The 21,301-nt window shown below is 51.5% G+C and overlaps 1 protein-coding gene across 1 annotated transcript in view; it reads right to left on the bottom strand.

Moving 5' to 3' along the window:
• The window catches only part of LOC133348817 (protein phosphatase Slingshot homolog 1-like), a 34,209-nt gene extending 12,908 nt beyond the window's left edge, over positions 1-21,301 (bottom strand). Inside the window, exons 1-9 of the mRNA XM_061561842.1 lie at positions 21,066-21,301; positions 6,360-6,391; positions 4,988-5,094; positions 4,177-4,241; positions 1,922-2,043; positions 1,547-1,615; positions 1,342-1,407; positions 987-1,181; positions 641-734 (exon numbers count right to left, since the gene is read on the bottom strand). Coding sequence (XP_061417826.1) covers positions 641-734; positions 987-1,181; positions 1,342-1,407; positions 1,547-1,615; positions 1,922-2,043; positions 4,177-4,241; positions 4,988-5,094; positions 6,360-6,391; positions 21,066-21,131 — 816 coding nt within the window. The 5' untranslated portion in view covers positions 21,132-21,301. The remainder of the gene's footprint in view (positions 1-640; positions 735-986; positions 1,182-1,341; positions 1,408-1,546; positions 1,616-1,921; positions 2,044-4,176; positions 4,242-4,987; positions 5,095-6,359; positions 6,392-21,065) is intronic.

Raw genomic sequence — 21,301 nt, 5'->3', positions numbered from 1 at the left:
AGATATGCTCACTGAGCTCTATAACTCTTTTTCAGAAGCAACCTGGCCAAAAGTGATTGCTCAACGAAGTGGCTTATCGTGTGGAAATGTATAGCAGCCAAATACTCTAAACACATATTTACAAATGTGGAGGGAAAAACTCGAGGATCCGGAGAAAAATCCACGCAACCACAGGAAGAGAGACACGCAAACTTCAAATATACAGCAGACGTCAAGGTCGGGATAGAACCCACGACCTCCTGTATACCAGGCGAGGTCGTTAACATCTCGCCACCGTGGCGCCCTCGATACAGTCTCCATGTACAGCTTATCCAATGCGATGGCATCCTTAACGCTGTGCGTCGTGCAGGACAGACACTCGAGAGGGAAGGAGCGACGATAGGAGAGGAGAGAGGTTGGGAAACGGAGGCTGGTGCTATTGGACGGGTAACCAATCACAGGCAGAGGGGGAAGGTTCTAAGCGTGGACTTGAGGAGAAACAAAGTGAACAGTACAAATGTCTCGGAGGGAAAAAATGGCGACACAGGGACAGCCGAGGAGAAAAGAGACCTCCCACATTTCAGGCAGGGAGGCATACGGACGCGCAAGTAGGCGGGCCAACATCGGGGGACTGGGGAGCGACGCGGAGCGTCAGCCGCACCTCTTTAGAGGTGACGCTCTCGAGGTCGCACTGGGCCATGATCTCGCGGAGTGTGGCCCGGATCTGCCGCTCCGTGCACACGCTCTCCGTGGGCCTGGGGTCATGCAGCAGCAGCATCAGCACACCACCGCGTCACACAACAACAGACACCGCTGCATGAATTAAGCAGTAGTAATGTCACCATCGTCACCACCATGAGCAACATCGGAGGTCATATCTACGATCACTACCATTATCGCCATCACAACCATAATCATCAAATCATTATTATCCTCACCACCATCTTCAAGTAATCATCATCATCACCCTCATCATCGTGAGAGCTGATGTGGGTGCGGAGCCTCACGTGTCCTGGAAGAGCGCTGGTGATTCTGGCCGCTGGGACTCGAGGTCGCACATGAAGTTCCACTCGTTGAGGCAGCTCTGCTCGGAGGCCACCTTGCGTGCGTAGGAGGCGAGCCAGCGTGCGTAGCGGCTGCCGGACTGGTAGTGCCGCTGGCGCGCCTGCTCGCACGCCTTGTACAGGCACTGCAGGGCAGACCTGGGGTTCGCGGACAGAGTCACGCGGAGACAGCAGACGCTCGATGGAAGCGTGCCGTGTGCAATGCCACCGCTTCGCCGACACGACTCGGTTTATACGTCGACTACACACACAGACCGCACGCCAAGTGCCGTTATATGGAGACAATTAACATCCTTACCACATGGCCTGGACAGACACGGGCTTGAAGATGTGGGTCCGGTCTGACGTGGTCACGCTGAAGCCGCTGCAACGATGAGGACAACTCAGAATCAAGTACAAGGACATCGATGGTCGATTTATGCCGAAGGTTGCAGCACGCGAGCGAGCCAGGGGGTGCGCAGCGGTAACTTTACACGCGAACACACGCGGACACGAGCGCTCACCCGTCTCCGTCAAGGTGGATCATGGTGTCGCTCAGCAAGGGCAGGACCAGGCCGATGGTGCAATTGGCACTGTGGGCACAACCCACGCGCGGTTACAGTCAGCCGGGTCCGCGTGACGTCCAGCAGCGCCGCCGCCAACAGGAACACGCGCGTCGCTCGGAGGTGCCAACTGCGGGCACCGTGGTCATCGCTGACCACAAACCCCAAACCGGTGTTTAATGTGGCGCACAGCTCAAGAATAAAGCTCACACGCTGACCTCGTCTGGTTAGCTTCCAAGCCGCACTTGATAGCCAAAGCCCTACATTTGACCCGACTCAACGCGTATGCTATTCCTGGCCCCGGCGGCCCTGGCCGTGTCCGGGCAGCCGCCGTACCTGTCCTTGTTGCGGAAGTCCAGGCCCATGATGAAGCCTTCCTCCATGCTGCGGCTCCCGTGAGTTGACACGAGCGTCATGTAACGCACGCGCGTCGGGTGGACGCTCTCCAGGTGTGCCGCCTGCGGAACACACACGCAGCACACGCAGCACACGCAGCACACGCAGCACACGCGCGTCCAGTAGGCGCAGCACGGCGGTGCACAATACACGCACCGTATAGCACACACGCAGCATTTACAATACGCACGCTGCAATACACACACCACTCACGATGCCCCCGTCAAACACATACACAACACGCGTATAGAATATGTGCGTACAATACATACGTTGCATAGAATTTACATGTGCAACGTACACAACACGCACGTGCACAAACGCAATACGTATATGAGACACAATTCACACCATAGAGAAGACACACAGCCCATGATCAGATCACCCGGAATGTGGCCGAAGCAAGACTGAGCCTGGATAGTGCTTGGATAGGCCACTCTCTTGCACACCAGGTGCCTAATACTGCTGCGGAGATACGTTGTCACCAGAGGATAGTGTGGCAAACCACCTTGCTGTACTGCACCGTGCTCCTCCCAAGTTTATGCTCCCTGCCTTCATCAACCTACACTGACCAGCGTGGTGAAGCATGGTCAAAGCATGTCCACTACCTGCCAAGCACGAGTAGGCCCTCATCCAGCAGGAGATAGACAAAAGGGCTGTACATGTGCAATATCCGTACACACAAACACCACGTACACCACACAAGCTGCCGATGCACAACACACAATCGCACATGGACCTCGTCGCACACAGCACGCACGACATGCACAACATACGCATCACAAATCGTATTGCCAATACATCAGACGATGATGCGTACAATGCGGTAGTCTGACTGTCTCAAATCTAATTCCCACTATTGTTGTTTAAGTTTGCTGCTGGCATTACTGGCATTACTGCAGTGAAGGGGCAGGGTGTGAGCTGGGCGAGGCTCTGTCATTGCCCTAAGTTCACACCGAGAGAGAGTGAGTGAGTGAATCGGCTTCCAATATTCTACTCGCTCAGGAACCTGTAAAACCACCAGAACCAGACGGTCAGACGCTGCCCAATATTTAAAGCACCAAAAACCTTGAGAATTAAGTTGCAAAACAAAGTGAGATTAACACACGGTGTGTAAGGAGGAACCCAAGAGAGGATCTTGAATTTCATTTTGGGAAGTTAGATATTTTACACAATTTTATTTAGATTGTGCCATCGGCAATGTGACGAGAGGCAGTTAGCATTTGGGAACTCAAGCAGGGCTTTGCGCTTCGTTTCCGTGTTCGCTACGCGTAACTCGCAACCCGGGAAGACCTTGCAAACGAGTTGTTTCCATCTCAAGGGATTATCCAGATTAAATATTTTTTTTAATGTAAATAAAACCTTGTGCTAGGGAACTGTATATGCGGAGGTGACCTTTTTTATTGATACGAGGAGGATAACGCCCCTCTCTCCCGATACTTTCCATTCATTGGCTACCACATTCTGATGAGCCCCCCCCCCTCTCCTCCCCCCTCAACTCGCTTTTAAGGGATTACATCTTGAATCATTGCCTCACTTGATGCAGCTGATCTGGCTGTGACTGTCCCACCTGATGACGGAGACTTGTGTTGCCTCCGAAACGTCGTGATCTTTATTTTATTTTATTATTTTTTATTAATTTTGATGTTTTACCTACGTGACTTTACCGAAAACACCTAAGAATAGAATAGGATAACGCTCCCAGATAAACGCCAAGCAAAAATATTTGTGTCTTCCATGTGACAAATAAATTAATTGTGCTAAATTAATTGAAAAACCAAATGCAATGGGTTTTATTTTTCTTGTTGTCAGCCATTGGTGACTGTGCAAGGGCCATCAACTCACTGGACTAGTGAACCCGCTTTAACCACGGGTGGCTTCCTGGATTCGAACTCAGCTTCTCAGCAATGCCAGCTCAGCGCTCTGACCTGTGCAACGCGTGCATGTGCGCCTTCCCCGACACATCGGTGTCAACATGCGTTTCACACGCCGAGGGTGGAGTGCAAGCGCCGGAGCCACTGCCGACGGCCAAAACCGCGATCCCTTGCTCAGCTATCGCGGCTTTTGCCAGCATCTCAACCAGAACGCTTGTCACATGTCTGGCTCGGAATGAAATTGCGTCTCAGCAGCTCAAGGTGCGGGGTTGAGGGGGGGGGAGGGGCGAGGCGGGGGGTGCTCTGCCAGCCCTTGCTCACCAGCATGATGGTGTCCTCTGGCCGCATGTGGCTAAACATCGCCTGCAGGTGCTGCTGCAAATGTTCTGGAAGAGACACGAATCGGCAGGCAGAGTGAGTAATCAGTTTAACATGCAGGCTTTCGCTACGAATATCATCCATAATACAGGTTTTTTTAGTTAGAACGCGTAAATATGTGTCGTTAATCCCGCGACCACCCAATCATTTGTTTACGTGAAAACCCTTACTAATGGGCTGTGTCGGGTGGTGGCGGGTTTAACGACACATTCATATTTACGCAATCGAACCCTAAAACCTCTACTATGGCGTGATTAATCCATTGAATTTGATTCTCATAACACTTCCATGGAATTGCGCTTGAAAAAAACCACCGACGCTTTACCCTGAACCTTACACAGCCATTATGAACATTGCCAGAGCTATTATAAACCTCAGGGCCACTATGAACGTGACACTGCCATTATGAACTTGATACATATTAGGAACACCTCAAGATGGAAAGACACAGATCTCTAAGGTTTACGACATCGTGTTGAAATACCCCAACACAGAGACACCCAGACCTTTTAAGAGGTTCATAATGAAATAGCCATTATGGGCCTATTAAAAGGAACACTCGAATCTCAGCGCCCTGAAATATTTCAGATTACAATCCACAACACATAAATACCCCAACTAATTTGAAAACAAAATGATGCTCACACGTTTCTTCTATGTTGATATTTAAACGGAGTCTAGGTTGAACGTTAGGGGGGGGCTGTAGTAAAAAGGGGGAGCGAGCGGAGTGTGGAGGCGTCAGCAGCGTTCCCACCTGCATCCTTGTGGCAGCGCAGGGAGAACTGGTGTCCCACCGAGCTGTTCCCGCCAGGGATGAACAGTGCCGCTCCCTTGACGGTCAGGAAGCTGTCGCTAAAGTTTCTGCGGAGGAAAACGGTGAAAACTCAACCAACCCCCCAAGCGCGGCGCACGCCCCGTCTGCTGGTCCCATCGCTACCGTGTCACTCGCCCACCGATGTCCCTTCACCGGCAGGGAGGTTTTGTACATCGTAAGCACGCTACCGCAGCGCGCTGCAGACACGTCCCGCTGCTCCCGACCTGCCTTGCCTCGGGGCGCCGTGTCGGCTCGGAGGGATGAAAGCTGGCCTCCTCGTCGGTCCAGGGGAATGAGTTTTGCCGCCTCTCTGCGCCTCCGAGCAAATCACCCTGAATGTGCTCAGCCTCGTAAAGACCTTGGCCACATAATTAAAAATGCATTACACGTGGACAGGAGACTACATGGGAACACCAGCTGTTGTCGGATTGAGCTGCGACGTGGCCAGGAGATCGCAGAATGGCAATGGACTACACCTTTGACAAGTTGGTCCCTCGTACGTGCGGGCTTTACCTGGGGACCCTGGTGTTCTCCCACAAGCCTAGAAACGCATTCAATGGAATTGGCCAAACATCCCAATGCAGGACTCTCCAGAAGAAGAATCGAAGCGTGCGCATAAGCTCCGCTTTAATTTTCAAGTGTATCATCACAAGACCACGAGAGATGGCGGCTTGGGAAATCCTTCATCCAGCAGTGGATATACCATGGCAGCTGCTGCTGCTGATGATGATGTTGCATGCAATTAGTTCATCCAAACCTTGCACCCACAAGAGGCACTGCATTCGCCGTAACGGACAAAATCTGCTTTATCCTTGAAACGCACGCACGCAAGCCGATAGATATCGAGGCAGAGTGGATCTCAGGGGACGCGAGTGATTACACGCCTAATCTACAGTGCACCGCAACGAGGAGGCTGGCGCTCAGCGTAAGAAACATTCCGGAACAGATCCCGCGGCTCCCAACCTGTGGGCCCGCAGGGCCGTGGGAAGAGGTCTGCGGAGCTTTCACAGACGCTACAATTCGATTCACAAAACCCTGTGCAGCAATCATGCACGCGGCCTTTTAATTGACACTTCGCAGCGGTGCGTACAGAGCTGTTTGAATTTAGAGAAATATATTATTGGCGCGCAATGCGGTCCGCAAAACAATGTCAACGGTTGACAGGTGGCCTGCGGACCCAGAAAGATTGGGAACCACGGCGTTAGATGATGTCGCTGACGAGTTAGAGACGGGAAGAAGACTTGCAAGTATACGGCTGCGCGGATTGCGGACGGCACGCAGAGGCGAGTTTAACGCTGCAACAGAAACTTACGTCTTTCGGTCTTCGTCTTCTCTCTCCGTCTCCTGCAGAAGGCACCAGACATGGGGGTGAGTGGACACGTGTCCCGTGGGACTCGCGCACACGCGTGATCGCGCACACACACGCGAATGTACAAATGCTGTACACACATTCCTCATTAAGCATGTATACTATGTGTGCAGAGCACACAGATTTTGTACAGCTACTTGAAATGCAGTTGTGTTGAGATGCTATGTAAATCCAAATTAGTGTTGCTGGTGTAAGTTAGCGAGTGCCTATTAAAGGCGACACGGTGAATGAGGTGGTGGTGGGGCAGTACCACGCCAGGCCGCTTTCGTCTTTCCAGTGCTGATTATTCACACACCGCACCAGGTACTCATTTAAACTGAATCGACATAGCAGAGGCTGAGGATCCATTCAGATATACGCCACTGTTGGCTGTGAGTGGGAATCAATCCCAAGATGGCCTGGGTTCGTGGTGTAGTGCGATAACCACTGCACACACACATGCGCGCACACACACACCCTCACACCATCCAACACCAGCTACATTCCCCAGAATGGGCTCAGCAGCCAACACACTGCCCTCAACGCTGCATTCTGCATATTTTTTTACTACAGATCCACGTAAAAATCTTGATCATCGGTCAAATGCTTCAGGGAAATATGCAGCAAGCAATAATGAGCATTGCGGCCCGTTTTAGAGGACACTCAAAGTACAGTTTTCCAGTGCAGCGAACTGTAACAAAGCAGCTTGTTGACATTGAAATTGGCACGCAGACGGTCCCTGTGAAAGTCACGAACGTTACGTTGTCGGGAGACAGAGGGTGGGGGGGCCGTGAAGACATCCACAGAATGCCCGTATTGAGAACCCCCCCGCATCATCACAACACATCACTCAGCAGCCCGCTGTGAATCCACTGATGGCTCAAGGCCTCCCCACGTACTGCCCCCATCGCAGAGGCTGTTGGTGAAGTGGGGGGAGTCCAACCAGCACCAGTCCAAACATCGCTCGCCACCGACGTTGGCTGCGGTCAATCGAACTCTGACCGCTGGGGATGGTACCACGAACGTGCGAATCACCGCGCCACCGCTCCATCACGGCACTTGTCCCACGCCAATGAATCAACGGGCAGCGTGTTGACACACGAGTCAAGACCAGGCAGCTGTGGGCCCAGCGGGAAGAGATGCAGCAACTCGTGTGCGCACCGCCCACTTGAACACCAAAGGAATTTGTGACCCAACAACCAGCCGCTCTCCCTTATCTTACTTTCAGGAGTGTTTACGGGGCTGCACGCCGTGGGGTCGTGTGGCACGCTGTCCAAAGTGTCTCTCCACGTGCTTGAAGCTTCTTCAGCACATGGAGCGAAACGTCGGACATCGTGCAGAGCAACAGGCGGCACCGCCCAGAAAACGCATTCGACAGCTAAAGTCTACACAGAGTCAAGGAATCCGCTGTTTAAACAGCTCTCATCTTGTAGCTGCATGCTAGCGGTGTAACAATTGAAACCCCTCGCGATCCAATGAACGGCGTGATTCCGTCACGATTACATTCAAGAATCAATTCCTTCTTTTACATTTTGGTGAATGTAGCGGCCTCTAGTGGCTAGAGGGGAACAGCTGAACCGCATACAACATAGATCAATCGATGTCTATACGTGTGATGAATTCTATGCATTGTGAGCTTATTCATCAAGAGGACACATGTATCCATGCACCCAAACTGGGCTGTTCTACGTGAGTTTTAAACTTTATCAACAAGGAAATCTCAGCAATGTAAAGTGATGGGGCCAGTAATGCCGCCACAGTGCAATCAGTCACTTGATGTGGTCTTTATCTCACCAACAAAGCTTCAGGGTAATGTGTGTTGCGGCCAGGGACACACAGTCTAGCCGTGTGCAGCTACAATAGAAGAGCCGAGTGTTTCATTTGGGTTTGCATCGTCATTTAGCTTGCTGTGGAATCCTTTGAAACTGTCTGTAGGTGGCGGCAATCGTGGGGTTAACAACCACCATGTGACCTGTCCGTGCAGCCTCCCGTCACCCAGACAGAACGCAGCCTGGCTCAGAGACAGGCACGGGACCATCGATAAGGCAATCCCTTTGCGAAGTGAGATCCCACGGCCCACTAAAAGCAGGCGACTTGGCCCGGGCACAGGCGACTTGGCTGCGAAGGCTGCCGCGGATTCCTGTACTCGGCCCACTTGCCAGGTTCGCAAACCGTGCCAGCCTAATTCTCAAGCGGTGGTGGTGGGGACGAGACATCGGTGCTCCCAGCACAGAGCGCGGATCAATTAATTTACCGACAGATACAACCGGGCAAGTAGGCAGGAGCCTGCCACGTTCCAGCCAGAATGGCCTCGCACGCAACGGCAGCCTGAAGCCAAGCACACGACCAACAACATCTCGATTGCGTTCGCGAGGCTCTCATTTTTAACAGCGGGCCTTTCACAAACCTCGCGCTATCCAGTAGTGCAAAGTGACAAAAAATAGTTCGTAACTTCAAAGATAGACGCGTAGCACCCCCAGCCGTACACGTCGTCAGCCCTGCGCTGACGGGACTGCGAGCGCCCCACGGCTAACACGCACAAAGCACGCAGAGAGCACAGTGAAGCGACGTGCTCAGGCAAGCCCAGTGCCGATTACACAAGACAAAGATCCTGTGTGTAGCCTTCAACAGGCTGCCGGGGGCAAACACTGCTGGTGAACACCTATCAAGGCACAAGAGGAGGTGGGTGAACATTTGAGGATGAGTCGACCTAGGCGAGGTCCACGACTTGCTCAGATATCCGTCACTGATGTTAGCCGTGAGCGGGAACTGAACTCTGGTGGCCAGGTCAGTCGCGCAGTGCGCTCACCGCTACACTAATGCCCCCGCCGCTGATTACACGCACACACAGACCGCCCTCTGTGGAGTCGGCTGCAGATGACTTCGTCACCTGCAATTACACACCAATGACTCGCTCAACATAGAGAGTAGAGGGGGAGGGGGCTCTACTGTATCTCATGGGAATCTTTAATTCGAAGTGCGGTGGTTTGGGGGGGTCAGCGAAACCGGCCAGCGGGCGGGACGAGATTGCGTGGCTGCAATGGGCGGTGAGGCCGTTCCTCGTTGTGGGGCAGCAGCAACAACAGCGACGGGGGAACGGGAACCCGCTCGGCGAGACGAGCGGGTTCAAGCCCTTGGGGGGGGGGGGGGGTCACCACGCAACACTTCAAACGCGCCTCTTTCCTGCAGCGAGTGGCGTCCTCCCCTGCCACGCGTGTTAACACGTGTGGCAGGGGAGAGGCATTAGCTCTCTCGCAGGAGCGTACGAAACAGGGGGGCCGCCGCCGCCGCCACCTCTAAGGTACAGTATCAAAACCCAGGACAAAACATGGCAAGAAATATCTCTTAAGATGCCGGAATACGTGGCAACGAACGGCTTGTAAATCTGCGGTTCTCAACCGTTTGCACGGTCAACATCACGGGTCGGTCGGGCGCCCCCCGGAAAGTCTTTCAGTGGGGGCCGCAGTCTGCGGGTCATGGATAACAACGTTCAGGAGAAATGTAAAACGCGTGCGGGGAACGTCTGCGCAATGTTGCGGCGACAGAAGACACAAACACATGACCTGCAGCGTGCCTCGGTCACACCGCGTTGGACACGTGATCTCTCCGTGGACTGGGGCCCGACGGAGGGCAGGTCACGCGGGGGGGGGGGACAAGTGGCGTTGACTGGGGGGCGCCGCTCCGCCACCAAGCGTGTAAACGCATTGTGTGGAGTCGGGTGTTGTAATGCGAACCACAAAACGGATGTCTCAAGTTTCAGGATGACTTACTGAATTCCCAGGATAATCGTGGGAACACCAGGATAGGTAGCAACCCCAGTGGGTGGAGGCATGTGCCACTGGATGTCGCCCTTCCGCAGCCTGCTCCACTGAGATAACGCCAAACGTCGGTGCAAATGAGGGGTGTAGTGCAACTTGCATTCGTCGATTGATGTCGATTCCCTAAGCTAGTGTGATACATTCACCAAATCGCAGAATAAATATTTTTCCGTGCATTTTGTATGCAATGGTTTCATGTCCACCACCGCCAGCCACATTCATCACAATGTAAAAAAAAAATTGATTCTTGAATCGAATCGTGACCCTGAATCATCACAATTGATCAACTGTCCAGGGTCACAGAGCGAGGGCGATTTGTCACAACCCACGATAGCAGACAATGCAAATATTTTACCCACAGCGCACCATCGCCAATCGAACGTTCCGACACGGGCCCGGGGAAACCTCACGTCTCGGAGAAGGACGCCCCCGCTTCTTCTCCCGCGACGCGGAACTCCTGGCGAGCGAGCGGGGAGGCCCGTGAAGCAACTTCCCGTGCCGCTCGTTATCACGGCCGTGCACAGGCGGCAGCAGCAGCAGCACGCGAGCGCTTTCTCCGCTTATTTATCGCAACTCCTCCAGACGACGGAGGGCGAGCGCCCGGCTTAGCGTCGTCAGAGGCCGTCTGCCAAGCACCGTATGTGGCGTGGCTCGTGCAACGTTCACGATACAAACTTGCAAACCCTCGTGGTCCAAGTGACAGCTTGCCGGATGATAATTGGTTTTTTACCCTTTTATCTGGCAACAAAACTGACACCTTTTTTACAAGGAGTCATGTTTGCATAGACCACAATACCTGCAGTCATAATGGATAACTTTGATAATGTATGCACTGTCCTTCAAGGACTGTGCATACATTATCAGTTATGTTTTTGTCCTTCAAGGACAGTGCATACATTATCAGTTATGTTTTTTGTTTGCATTATGACTGCAGGTATTGTGGTCTATGCAAACATGACTCCTTGTAAAAAAGGTGTCAGTTTTGTTGTAGATAAAAGGGTAAAAAACCAATTATCATATTTTTTACTGGCAAATGAGGTTCCAATGGAGCTTGCTGGATGGTTTTTTTTGCTCTAACCGTTTTAACCACGTTACAATTTTCATAGCTAACCGTGCCGTTATACAAAATTTAGGTCTTTTTTTGCACGCGCAATGTTTGCTTTGAAAATCGGCATGCAGTCAAAGGGTTTAACAATTGGCAGCCTAGCACTTAAATCGGTAGGCTTGGCAAGCATGCATGATGGAACGCAGGAATTACGGCTTGGCACAGACAACGATGGAACATTTTCTCTGACTCTCTCCTCCACTCGACTCGGATGCACCCGCAGCATCGGATGCAGCAGAACGTGCCAAAAGGAGTCATCCTCTCTTAACCAACTTTCACGGCGGCGTGGAACGCTGCGAACGACGTGGGGGCCTCTATAGAAACCCACGCTCACAAACACGGCTCCCTCTCAACGCGCCGTCTACGATCCGTGACCCACGGTTATCTCCTGCCGCTGGACCTGCGTGCAAACTTCCCTGCAGTCATGAAAGCTTTAAATCGAAATTTAAACTTCGAGCGATACGGCCGGTGCAGTTTCGGGGTCTCCGGCCCGAAGATTTGGAACCAGTTACCAGCAGCAGATGTTTGGGATCCATCCTTACGTCTGTACCAGTTTTCCAAAAATAAATCTGCAGTATTCTTCCAAAGATATACTTGTGATTAGCGCTCATTCGTCATGGACCGGACTCATAAGAGTGTGCATTAACACGTACCTAGACTTATTCAATAATGTGGAGATTCGAAATTGGGTAACTTTGAGAAAGGCTTAACTTTGGACGCCCAACAACGGATGCCACAGGATAATTATTTGGTGCAGCGGAGCAATTCACTCGGATCATCGAGTGACTAGGCCATGGGCACGGCAGCGGCTCCCTGCCAAATCGGCAAAGATCGACGTGCGGTGGACTGAACGGAGGTCCAGTGACGAGCGCCTCCCCCCCCCCCCCCCCACTTAAACACGCCAACGAGTTTGCCGACGGTTTTTCCGACGCTTGATTTTTACATCGTCAAGTCGAGCCGGAGCGACGCACAGAGCCACCGCATTCATCGCGGACACAGAGCGTCCGTTGAGAACGCTCATCACAGCCGCCCGCTCAAGGCCGCTGCTGGCTGTGTGGGCTCTCCCACACTCAGGGCCACATCGGACAATGTAGCGACTGTTATACTGGAATTGTATGTCGGCTAAAAAATATTCCGAATGCGAGGACCGTTTTGATAAACAAGCTTACCCACCAAGGGCTTGCTACGCAGAGGGAAAGATCCCCCGTGTAGCCTACACAGGCTGCAGGGGCAAGTGGTGATAGCGAGTATCGACAAATTGTCGGCACGGCACACAAAGTAGGCGATGTGGCAAGAACCACGCCCAGCCGTCTTTGTCTTCCCACTGCTGATGGTTACACACCACATCAGGTACTCGAGTGAGGATGATGAGTCGACCTTGGGGGTGTCCAGGACTGGCTCAGATCTTCGTCACCGATGTCGAATGTGAACGGGAATCAAACTTGGGTCGCCAGATGAATAGCACAGTGCGATAAGCACTACACTACTGCTCTCCACGACCACTTGCTACACACCCACACACGTGCAAGGACTATCTGCACATGGATAAGGGTGCTACTTTAAACTTTTGACCTGGGCAAGAATAGGAATGTGCGTTTCCTTTACGGAACCAAAATCCACACCAAAGTTGGTGCTGCAGTGTCGCAATTGTTTTGAAGTGCAAATGTTTACCCCAGAATGCACCAATACGTGAAAAATATTCCACGAAGTTTCGAGTGCCTTTGTTTTCAAAATGAATCAAATTATTTGATATCCCGTCAGCAGTGGTGCCGCACAAATAAAAATAACTCAAAAGTTCGTCACTTGTCGTCATCGGCTACCGGTGAAACAACGGCGCTGGCAAAAGGCACGGAAGCGATGGGACCGGCACAATTGACACCGAAAGCAAAAGCGAGTTTGTGAAACGGCACGCGTGGCGGAAGACAGGAGCAGAGCGGTACTTGGATTGAGTTCGATTCATAAGCCTACGATAAATCCAATCAATTAAATTGCGTCTAAGAATCTAACTTGTATACGTTGTGTGTTGTGGCATTGCATGCCTCCTGCAACCACGATCTTAAAAATAAAAAAGTCTTGAATCGAACCGATCATTGTAAATGTTGTGGGTTTACTCTCCAACACACCGTTGTGCTGTACTAGTAACGAATTGGCATGTTCTGTTCACGTGACAAACCTTTACTAATTGGCTGTGTCGGGTGGTGGTGGGTTTAACGAAACATTTATATTTACGCGATCTAACCCAAATAAATCTCTGTTATGGATATTCTGAACGGTGGCAATTTATCAAAATCGCTGGAGGAGGGATGGGGGGAGGTTAAGCATTCCACCTCGGATACATTTTTATCTCTCTGGCCCGAAGTCCACAAAAAACAAAGCAGACAGCAACTAAAAACGTGAATGATGGCAGAGCAGATAAGAGCGAAAGTGTTCATTAAATTGAGCCGCAATGCCAGAGGAACTAGGAAAGAGACAAAGAGTGACGATAATAGTTCAAAAGTTGAGCAGTGCAAAGACAGAAGGAAGAGAAATGCTTTGTCTTGCCATGCGGTGGTTTAAAACAGGAAGGATGACAAGAGACAAGCTCGTACGTACTCCATACACAAACGCTGCAGATGTACAAACGACCTTAAGTTACGTAAGACATGCAGTGATAAATGCCGGACAAGTATTTTTCTGGAATTTCTGGAAGGCAGGGGAAGAGGAAATGCTTTTAAAATGACCTAACAAAGTCAAGTCAGGAGTGCTACTCGTACAGCAAACAGAACTCAATGTCCTTTCCAGCACGGACCATTTGTGGGACCACTTCCAGGCCCGCATGTCTCTAATTTGCCAGCTGCCTAAACACAAAAGGCATCTTGTACAATCACAAGCGGAGGCTTCAGTTCCCACCGTGCTACTCATACACAGATACGCTCCGAGTAGCAGAAGCACTGAGCCTGCAGAGTCAATCAAACATCCTGCATCCTCTTCAAGATCACCCTAACCCCGTTCAAGATCACCCCGTGGACTCACCTCCACCAATGCTCAGTCTCACCCCACACCGCTATGCGTACTCTTGGCTCAAGCACCCAAGGCCTCCTGACAAAGCCCCCAGTCAACCTCCATCCAAAGGGATGTCGCTTCTTCTCTGCTGCTGTTTTGGGCAACCCTTTGGCGAATGTGGCCGGTTTCTAATCAGGTGAGTCTCGAATAGTAACACAACTTTTCACGAAGGCTTCTCGGATTACCTATACAAGAGTTATCGTGACCTCCGTTTGGGGACAGCCGGACAGAGCGTCTGCACCAGTTCAACACATTCATCAATAACAGTGCCCTAGAAGAAAATTATAAACATAAATAACATGTAACGTTTCAGGCAACGTCCCTTCTTCAAATGACACTGATCCTAAACAGACCAGCACAATTCAAGGGCAGCAAAACCGACGGTCCGTAAATCCTTTCAGCCCAAGTTGAAAAGCATTAAAACCTTGCCTGGTCTTTCCCCACAAGGACACGCACAGCTTGTTATTTTGTGCAGCACCTTGTGGAGATGCATTCGCATTTAGATTCTTTATGAAATTCAAACTGCGACGAAGATCCGTGCAATCGCCCACCTCCAGGGCCACCTGCGTAACTTCACCTGCAAAGGATCTTCTCCGTATACTAAAAGAGTAATTGAATTAGGACAAAATGCGCACTGCCTTTCTTTCTTTCCCTGCGTGTGACTTGTCTGTAAATAATGAGGGTGCGTCTCGCAAGGACCTGGCAATGCCTCCATAGCAGCGACCTCGCTACCCTCGTGCGGTTCGTATAAACGAATGGATTGTGCGCGAGTCTTCTTAGCCGGGGGTCACACAGCGGCTCACTGTTGTACAGTGCAGCACGTGGGTCGTGGGATCTATCGTGAGAGCAAACAGACACGTGTTTAAGAGATAGGCGGTCCATAATAGGTTTTTTTTTGGTAGATCGCGTAAATATAAATGTGTCGTTATACAGCCAATTAGTAAGGTTTGTCACTGAAACAAAACATGCCAATTCGTTACTAATACAGTACACACCGGTACACACCGGTGTGCTGGAGAATAGACCCACAACATTTACAATTCTAATACAATGTTTTGCCAGTAATTACAACGAGCATCATCAGGCAACAGCCAGATAGGCGGTGTTAACATTCTACGTAACGTCCCTCAATGATTATGTCATGTTGTGAACGAGGATCTATTCCTATTAATATCGGGCAGTGCACCAGCAGTGGTTCAGGCAAGCTTGACGTTGCTGATGAGACGGTGAATGTCAAAACCAGGCCAGAGTTTGCTTGTGCTGTTGATAAAGATGAACCAGCCGTGCTGATGAGATGCCCTCCCAGAAGGCTGTGCAGCCAATGGGTTGTGTAAGAAAAATACTTGAAAAAGTTGCACGTGGAAAAAGAAAACATACGAAGGAAGAGTTATATTGTTTTGTATGAAATAGGTAGTGCAGTGTCAACACATTTCCCTCCTCGCTGTACAGGAATTCTCAAATTGTGCGTTTCCTTTATCTCCCCTTTACGTTATCTGCCCATACCCAGGTCCACGGGCTCAAGTTCCATCTGTCCCATCCATCACACTGACCCCCCCTCTTCACCTCGCACCACCGCACACCGTTCCCGAGTCGTAGCCAGGAAGGGACAGCTGAGGTTGGTTTCCTTTTTCCTTCCTCAAGTGTTTCTTTTCGTCGACACCATCAACGGACGAACTTTAACATCGCACCCAGACCTGCACGCACTTCCTGACTAATTTTACTGCGGAGGCCGTGATAAATCCAGCGGGTTTAAGCAAGCCGACGTCATCCCTCACAGGCCTGTTACCTAACCATCCATCGAGCACTTGTCTCCCGAGCCAATTTCATCGCTCCATCTCCACGGTGGTTGTACTCTCAAGGGTCTTCGTTCCTCCAGCTGTCACTTCATCATGACGCTCAATCACCGGCGTTTGTCGCCTCCTAAGAACGTGTCCTGAAGAGCGGACAATTTAGCTTCACGTTCAATAAGAGGTCTCTATCCTGCGTGTGTTCTCCACAGTATGTATTCCTCTCCCTGTCCTCCAAGTGCAATTCCAAGCATGCATCTCTCCTTGCTTCTTTGCGTGCTTTAATAAAAAAAATAGCCCCACCGCAATCCACCCTTTTGCCACACAATAGACGGGAAACACTGCACAAGCACAGTCATGGAGGTTTACCCAATCAATAAAACATTGCCCGTCTCAACAGGCATTGTTTAAGCGCTCGCGTCGAGGGACCATATCCGATGACTACGTGCGAGGAACAACAACAGAGCCCCGCGTCGAGGGGGAGCGTCGTCGGTGCTCTGAGAGCCATCCGCCTTGTGGCCCAGTGGCTGGATGGACAAGGAAACATCTTCGGTACATTTACACTCAAGAGGGGTCAGCGCAACTGGGCAGCGGCGTCACACACAGTGACCACGAAAAAAAATCACCTTAAAAGCGCCTGACCTCATTAGATCTCGGAGGCTAAGCAGGTTCGGCCGACCCTGAATAGTACGTGGATGGGTGACCACTCAGGCTTGCTAGGCAACATAGGTGAATAAGGGCAGTAAGGTGGCCAGGAGATGGCAGTTTTGAGTTACAATTTCACGTTGGAATTTTCTCTGCGCACTCCAGTTTCCTCCCAGATGAATGGAATCGACCAAACAGTTACAGATCCTCTTGAAAACGAGTATTGTGACTCAGAGAGGCTTTTACTGGGTAAACGCGATTGGCACTATTATTACATCGAGAACAATGTGGGGCTGGTTACAATGGGCGTGCTGCGCTAATCTTTACTGCCACGCTCACAGTGCGAAAGCACTTTGGACCAATTATTAAGTGATGCTGCGTTGCCAGCGGCGCAAAAGCACATATAATAAAAGCAAACGCAATACATTTGTCAATAACACTGCCTTGAAAGCAAAAAAATATATATATAACAGATGATGTTGTGGGAAATGGCCCTCTGTGTTTATGAGGACCACTGCTGAAATCGTCGCCTATCATAGAGTTCCTTTTAAGGCGGCGTTATTGACGAATGTGTTGGAGCACTTTGGAACAGTCACTTGCTAGGGAGGTCAGCGAGACGTTAAATACCGCAGTGAGCATCTGTAAAAATTCCAGCGCCGGTCAACGAGATACGCGTGCGAGCCCACCAGGAGTTGCGACAAAAGCTCCCCACGAGGACGCGCAGCGACAACCACCTTCCAATCGGCCTCTCCGCTCCCCGACTGCCTTTGACCAAATCACCGGGTGATTATGCCCGATCTCGGGAGGCCAAGCAGCGATGGGTCTGGATGGTGCTCGAATGGGCGACTAGATTGCACTCGGAGCTCGTCATAGGGTGGTGTGGGGGCTGCGTGATGGGCATCAGACGGCAACGCAGGAACATGCATTGTTGTATTTTAAGTCCATGTCCTCATGAACATGCTTTGAACGCTCGCCGACCAGCGTGCTTGAGTCTGGTCAAATAACCCACATGACCCGCATGCTTTGGGGAGGCCCTCATCCAGCAGCTGGATTGAAACGTGGACTTTTAAAAGAATACTGGAAGAATTTTAATACGAATGAGAAATGTTGATATTTGTGTATAGTCGTGTGAGCTCTCCCGTCTTATGAATGGAAACAGAGTTATGGGTTCCCATTATTGACCACGACACTGCAAGTGGCGGCCAAACATCTCCGTGCAGGACCCTATGGAAAATGTGTCCCGTGACTCAGTTAACCCCACCCTTTTTGCATGAAATGCACTGGGCTCCCCATAACCTTCATTCTGGTTCAGTGGAACCGATCAAGGGTAAATGTAAAGCACAGTTGAATGGGCCTACTGTATTTTTCGGAAATACATGTAATTACAGATAACTCACATGAAATAGGGAGTTAAATCTTGACTTAAAGCTTTCGTGACTGAAGGAATTCATATTCTTTGGGTCTTTCTGTAAAGTCACGTAGATAGGTTCAAAGAAAAAAACTACGACGTTTCGATCGCAACACAAGCAATCGTCATCAGGAAAAGGGGGTAAGCCTCTAAAGGCAAACTGTTTTATAAAGGTTTAAAGATGGGTGTAGCCCAAGTGTGTCAGCATCATGGGTAGGGCAGCTTATGTTAATGTCGAGAAGATGGGTACAAACTCAGCAATCACTGGAAAGACGTTATCAACCAGTTTAAGTCATAACTGGCTGTAATGTTTCCATTTTAGACCTGGCAGCCCTTTATTGGTGGAAGCCCACCACCAGCACCATCATTACCCACTACTACCATCACCTCTAGCAGCAACCTCCACCGTCAGCAGCGTGTGTGTGTGTGGAGCGAGGTGCAAAGTTTGCCTGGCGGCCCTTTGATTGGTGGAGACCCACTGCTGGTGTCGTTGTTTTCCCGACATTAACATTAGCTGCCCTATCCATGCTGCTGACACACTTGGGCTACGCCCATCTTAAACCTTTATAAACAGTTTGCCTTTAGAGGCTAACCCCCTTTTCCTGATGACGACCGCTTCTGTTGCGATCGAAACGTCGTAGTTTTTTTGGTATATTCTTTGAACCTATCTACGTGACTTTACTGAAAGACCCAAAGAATATGAAATAGGTAATTTACCTTTTAAAGCGTTCTCATCCAAGAATTGTCACGTTAAAACCGTTTCTGTTTTGCTCTCTTCATTTACGGAGGCAATAAGACCTTCCATGGTATACATGCCAGTATCGTGATAATAACTCCCCAATACACCTTATCATGTAGAGTCCCTTCGATCAATCTAGGGCTGCAAGGGTCATATGGGATATTTGAGAAGACTGAAATTCACCGCGCTGGTTAGTGCGGGTTAGTTGGTGAAGGAAAGGTCAACGTAGGAGTGGAATCATGTAAAGTGCAGTACAACCAGGGATTCTGCCGTACGGCGCTCTGCTGCTCTGCACGGAGGCCCCACAGCAGCCTACGACAACCCGACGGGCACAGGAGCCACTACTGTTCCAAGCGAGATACAGGCTCAAAGGCAGCTTTCGTTTCGGAGATTTCCTGTAGATATGGGCGCATTCCGGCGATTTGATCTCAGGCACCGCCAACTCCATTATTACCTGGGGATAAATCACGGCACCGCCGGCGGCATGTGTGCGCGTGTGGCTAAAAACTACACGCCGGAGGCTTGGGTTGTTTTATAACCGAATACACAACAGAAAAGAGCTCTGCTGATCGTATCAGTCAAGTCAAGGGGCTTGAATATACACGACTCTTGTTGTGGGGGCCTCCTCACACTTCGACCGCAGTGAAGTGTGTGAGTGTATACGCAGAGGTCCACGTCACCCGTGGGTTGGAGGGTCACCACCCACACGACCCGAGGGTGGGTGGGTGGGGGTCACCACCCACACGACCCGAGGGTGGGTGGGTGGGGGTCACCACCCACACGACCCGAGGGTGGGTGGGTGGGGGTCACCACCCACACGACCCGAGGGTGGGTGGGTGGGGGTCACCACCCACACGACCCGAGGGTGGGTGAGTGGGGGTCACCACCCACACGACCCGAGGGTGGGTGGGTGGGGGTCACCACCCACACGACCCGAGGGTGGGTGGGTGGGGGTCACCACCCACACGACCCGAGGGTGGGTGGGTGGGGGTCACCACCCACACGACCCGAGGGTGGGTGGGTGGGGGTCACCACCCACCCACGTGACCTGTGGTGGGTGGGGGGGGGGTCACCACCACGCGGTAAGGTTCATGTCAGGAATGTCAGAGGCATTCTGCACGGACACCGGAGGCGAGGGGACACACGCACGCACGACACGGCTAGATCATTCCGTGTCCATCACACCCTGACCCTCACCAGCTACACTACTACAACACATATACACACCACTACACACAAGCGATATACAACAGCAAGAGACACGTGAAGTGAGGTTCACACAGGAGATGCCTACATTCTGTACACACACACACTACACAACAACGTAACAACACCAACTTGTAGCAGACACACCACACAACAACTCTCACACACTGCACAGGAACACAAACACTACACAAGCACACACACAACACAATCACTACACATCACAGGAGACCACACGCTGCACCACGACAAACACCCACTGCAATGCAACAGGTACAACACACAACTACTGTACTGTACGATGCAGATCACACAAGACAAAGATCCCCCGTGTAGCCTTAACAGACTGTAGGGGCAAGTGCTGTTAGCGAGCACCTATTAAGGCCGGAACGGTACACGAGGGGGGTGGGTGGCCAGCACCACGACCGACCGCCTTTGTCTCCCCAGTGGCGATGTTTACACACCGCACCAGGTACTCATTTAAGGCTGAGTCGACCTAGGGGAGGCCCAGGACCGTTTCAGATAAAATCGTCACTTTGGTGTTAGCCGATGAGCGGGAATCGAACCCGGGTCGCCAGGTCCATAGCGCAGCGTAGCGCGCTAACCACTGCGCCACCGCTCCCCATACGATTCGGGTCACACACACGCACGACAACACACAGACACCAGAAAATGCGAGAATACGACAAAGAACACACAATTGACACCCCCCCCCCCCCCCCCAACGTATACACAACTAAACAACAACAACGAACAGAAGTCGCTAGGACGCAAGTTTCGGAACTCGTAGACCTCGGCTCCCATCGAACTCCCAAGTTGTCCCGAGCCTCAACCTCAGTACCCAAGTCACCACAACTCGAGTTCGTCAACCAACAAGTCGCCTCGAGTTGCTCGGAGTCGCCCCCCGAAGTTGCCCTCACCTCGTCCACGGGGCAGATGTCAGCGGGAAGGGGGCTGGGGGCTCTCTGCACGGTCACCAGGGCCATGCCGCTCACATCCTCTCCCCAACGCTCCCCGAACTCTCCCTCAGCTCTCCCCTCCTCCTCCTGTCCCTGCAACCCTCCCCGCTTCAGCTGCACGATGTCCAATCTCTATCCTCCTCCCCACCACTCTCTTCTGCGCACTCCGCTCCCTTCCGCCTCTCCACCACCCCGCA

This window comes from Lethenteron reissneri, chromosome 28, assembly GCF_015708825.2.
Source record: "Lethenteron reissneri isolate LAM-NWPU_2019-01 chromosome 28, ASM1570882v1, whole genome shotgun sequence".
Classification (NCBI taxonomy): domain Eukaryota; kingdom Metazoa; phylum Chordata; class Hyperoartia; order Petromyzontiformes; family Petromyzontidae; genus Lethenteron; species Lethenteron reissneri.
This window is presented reverse-complemented; position numbering and strand designations above follow the sequence as displayed.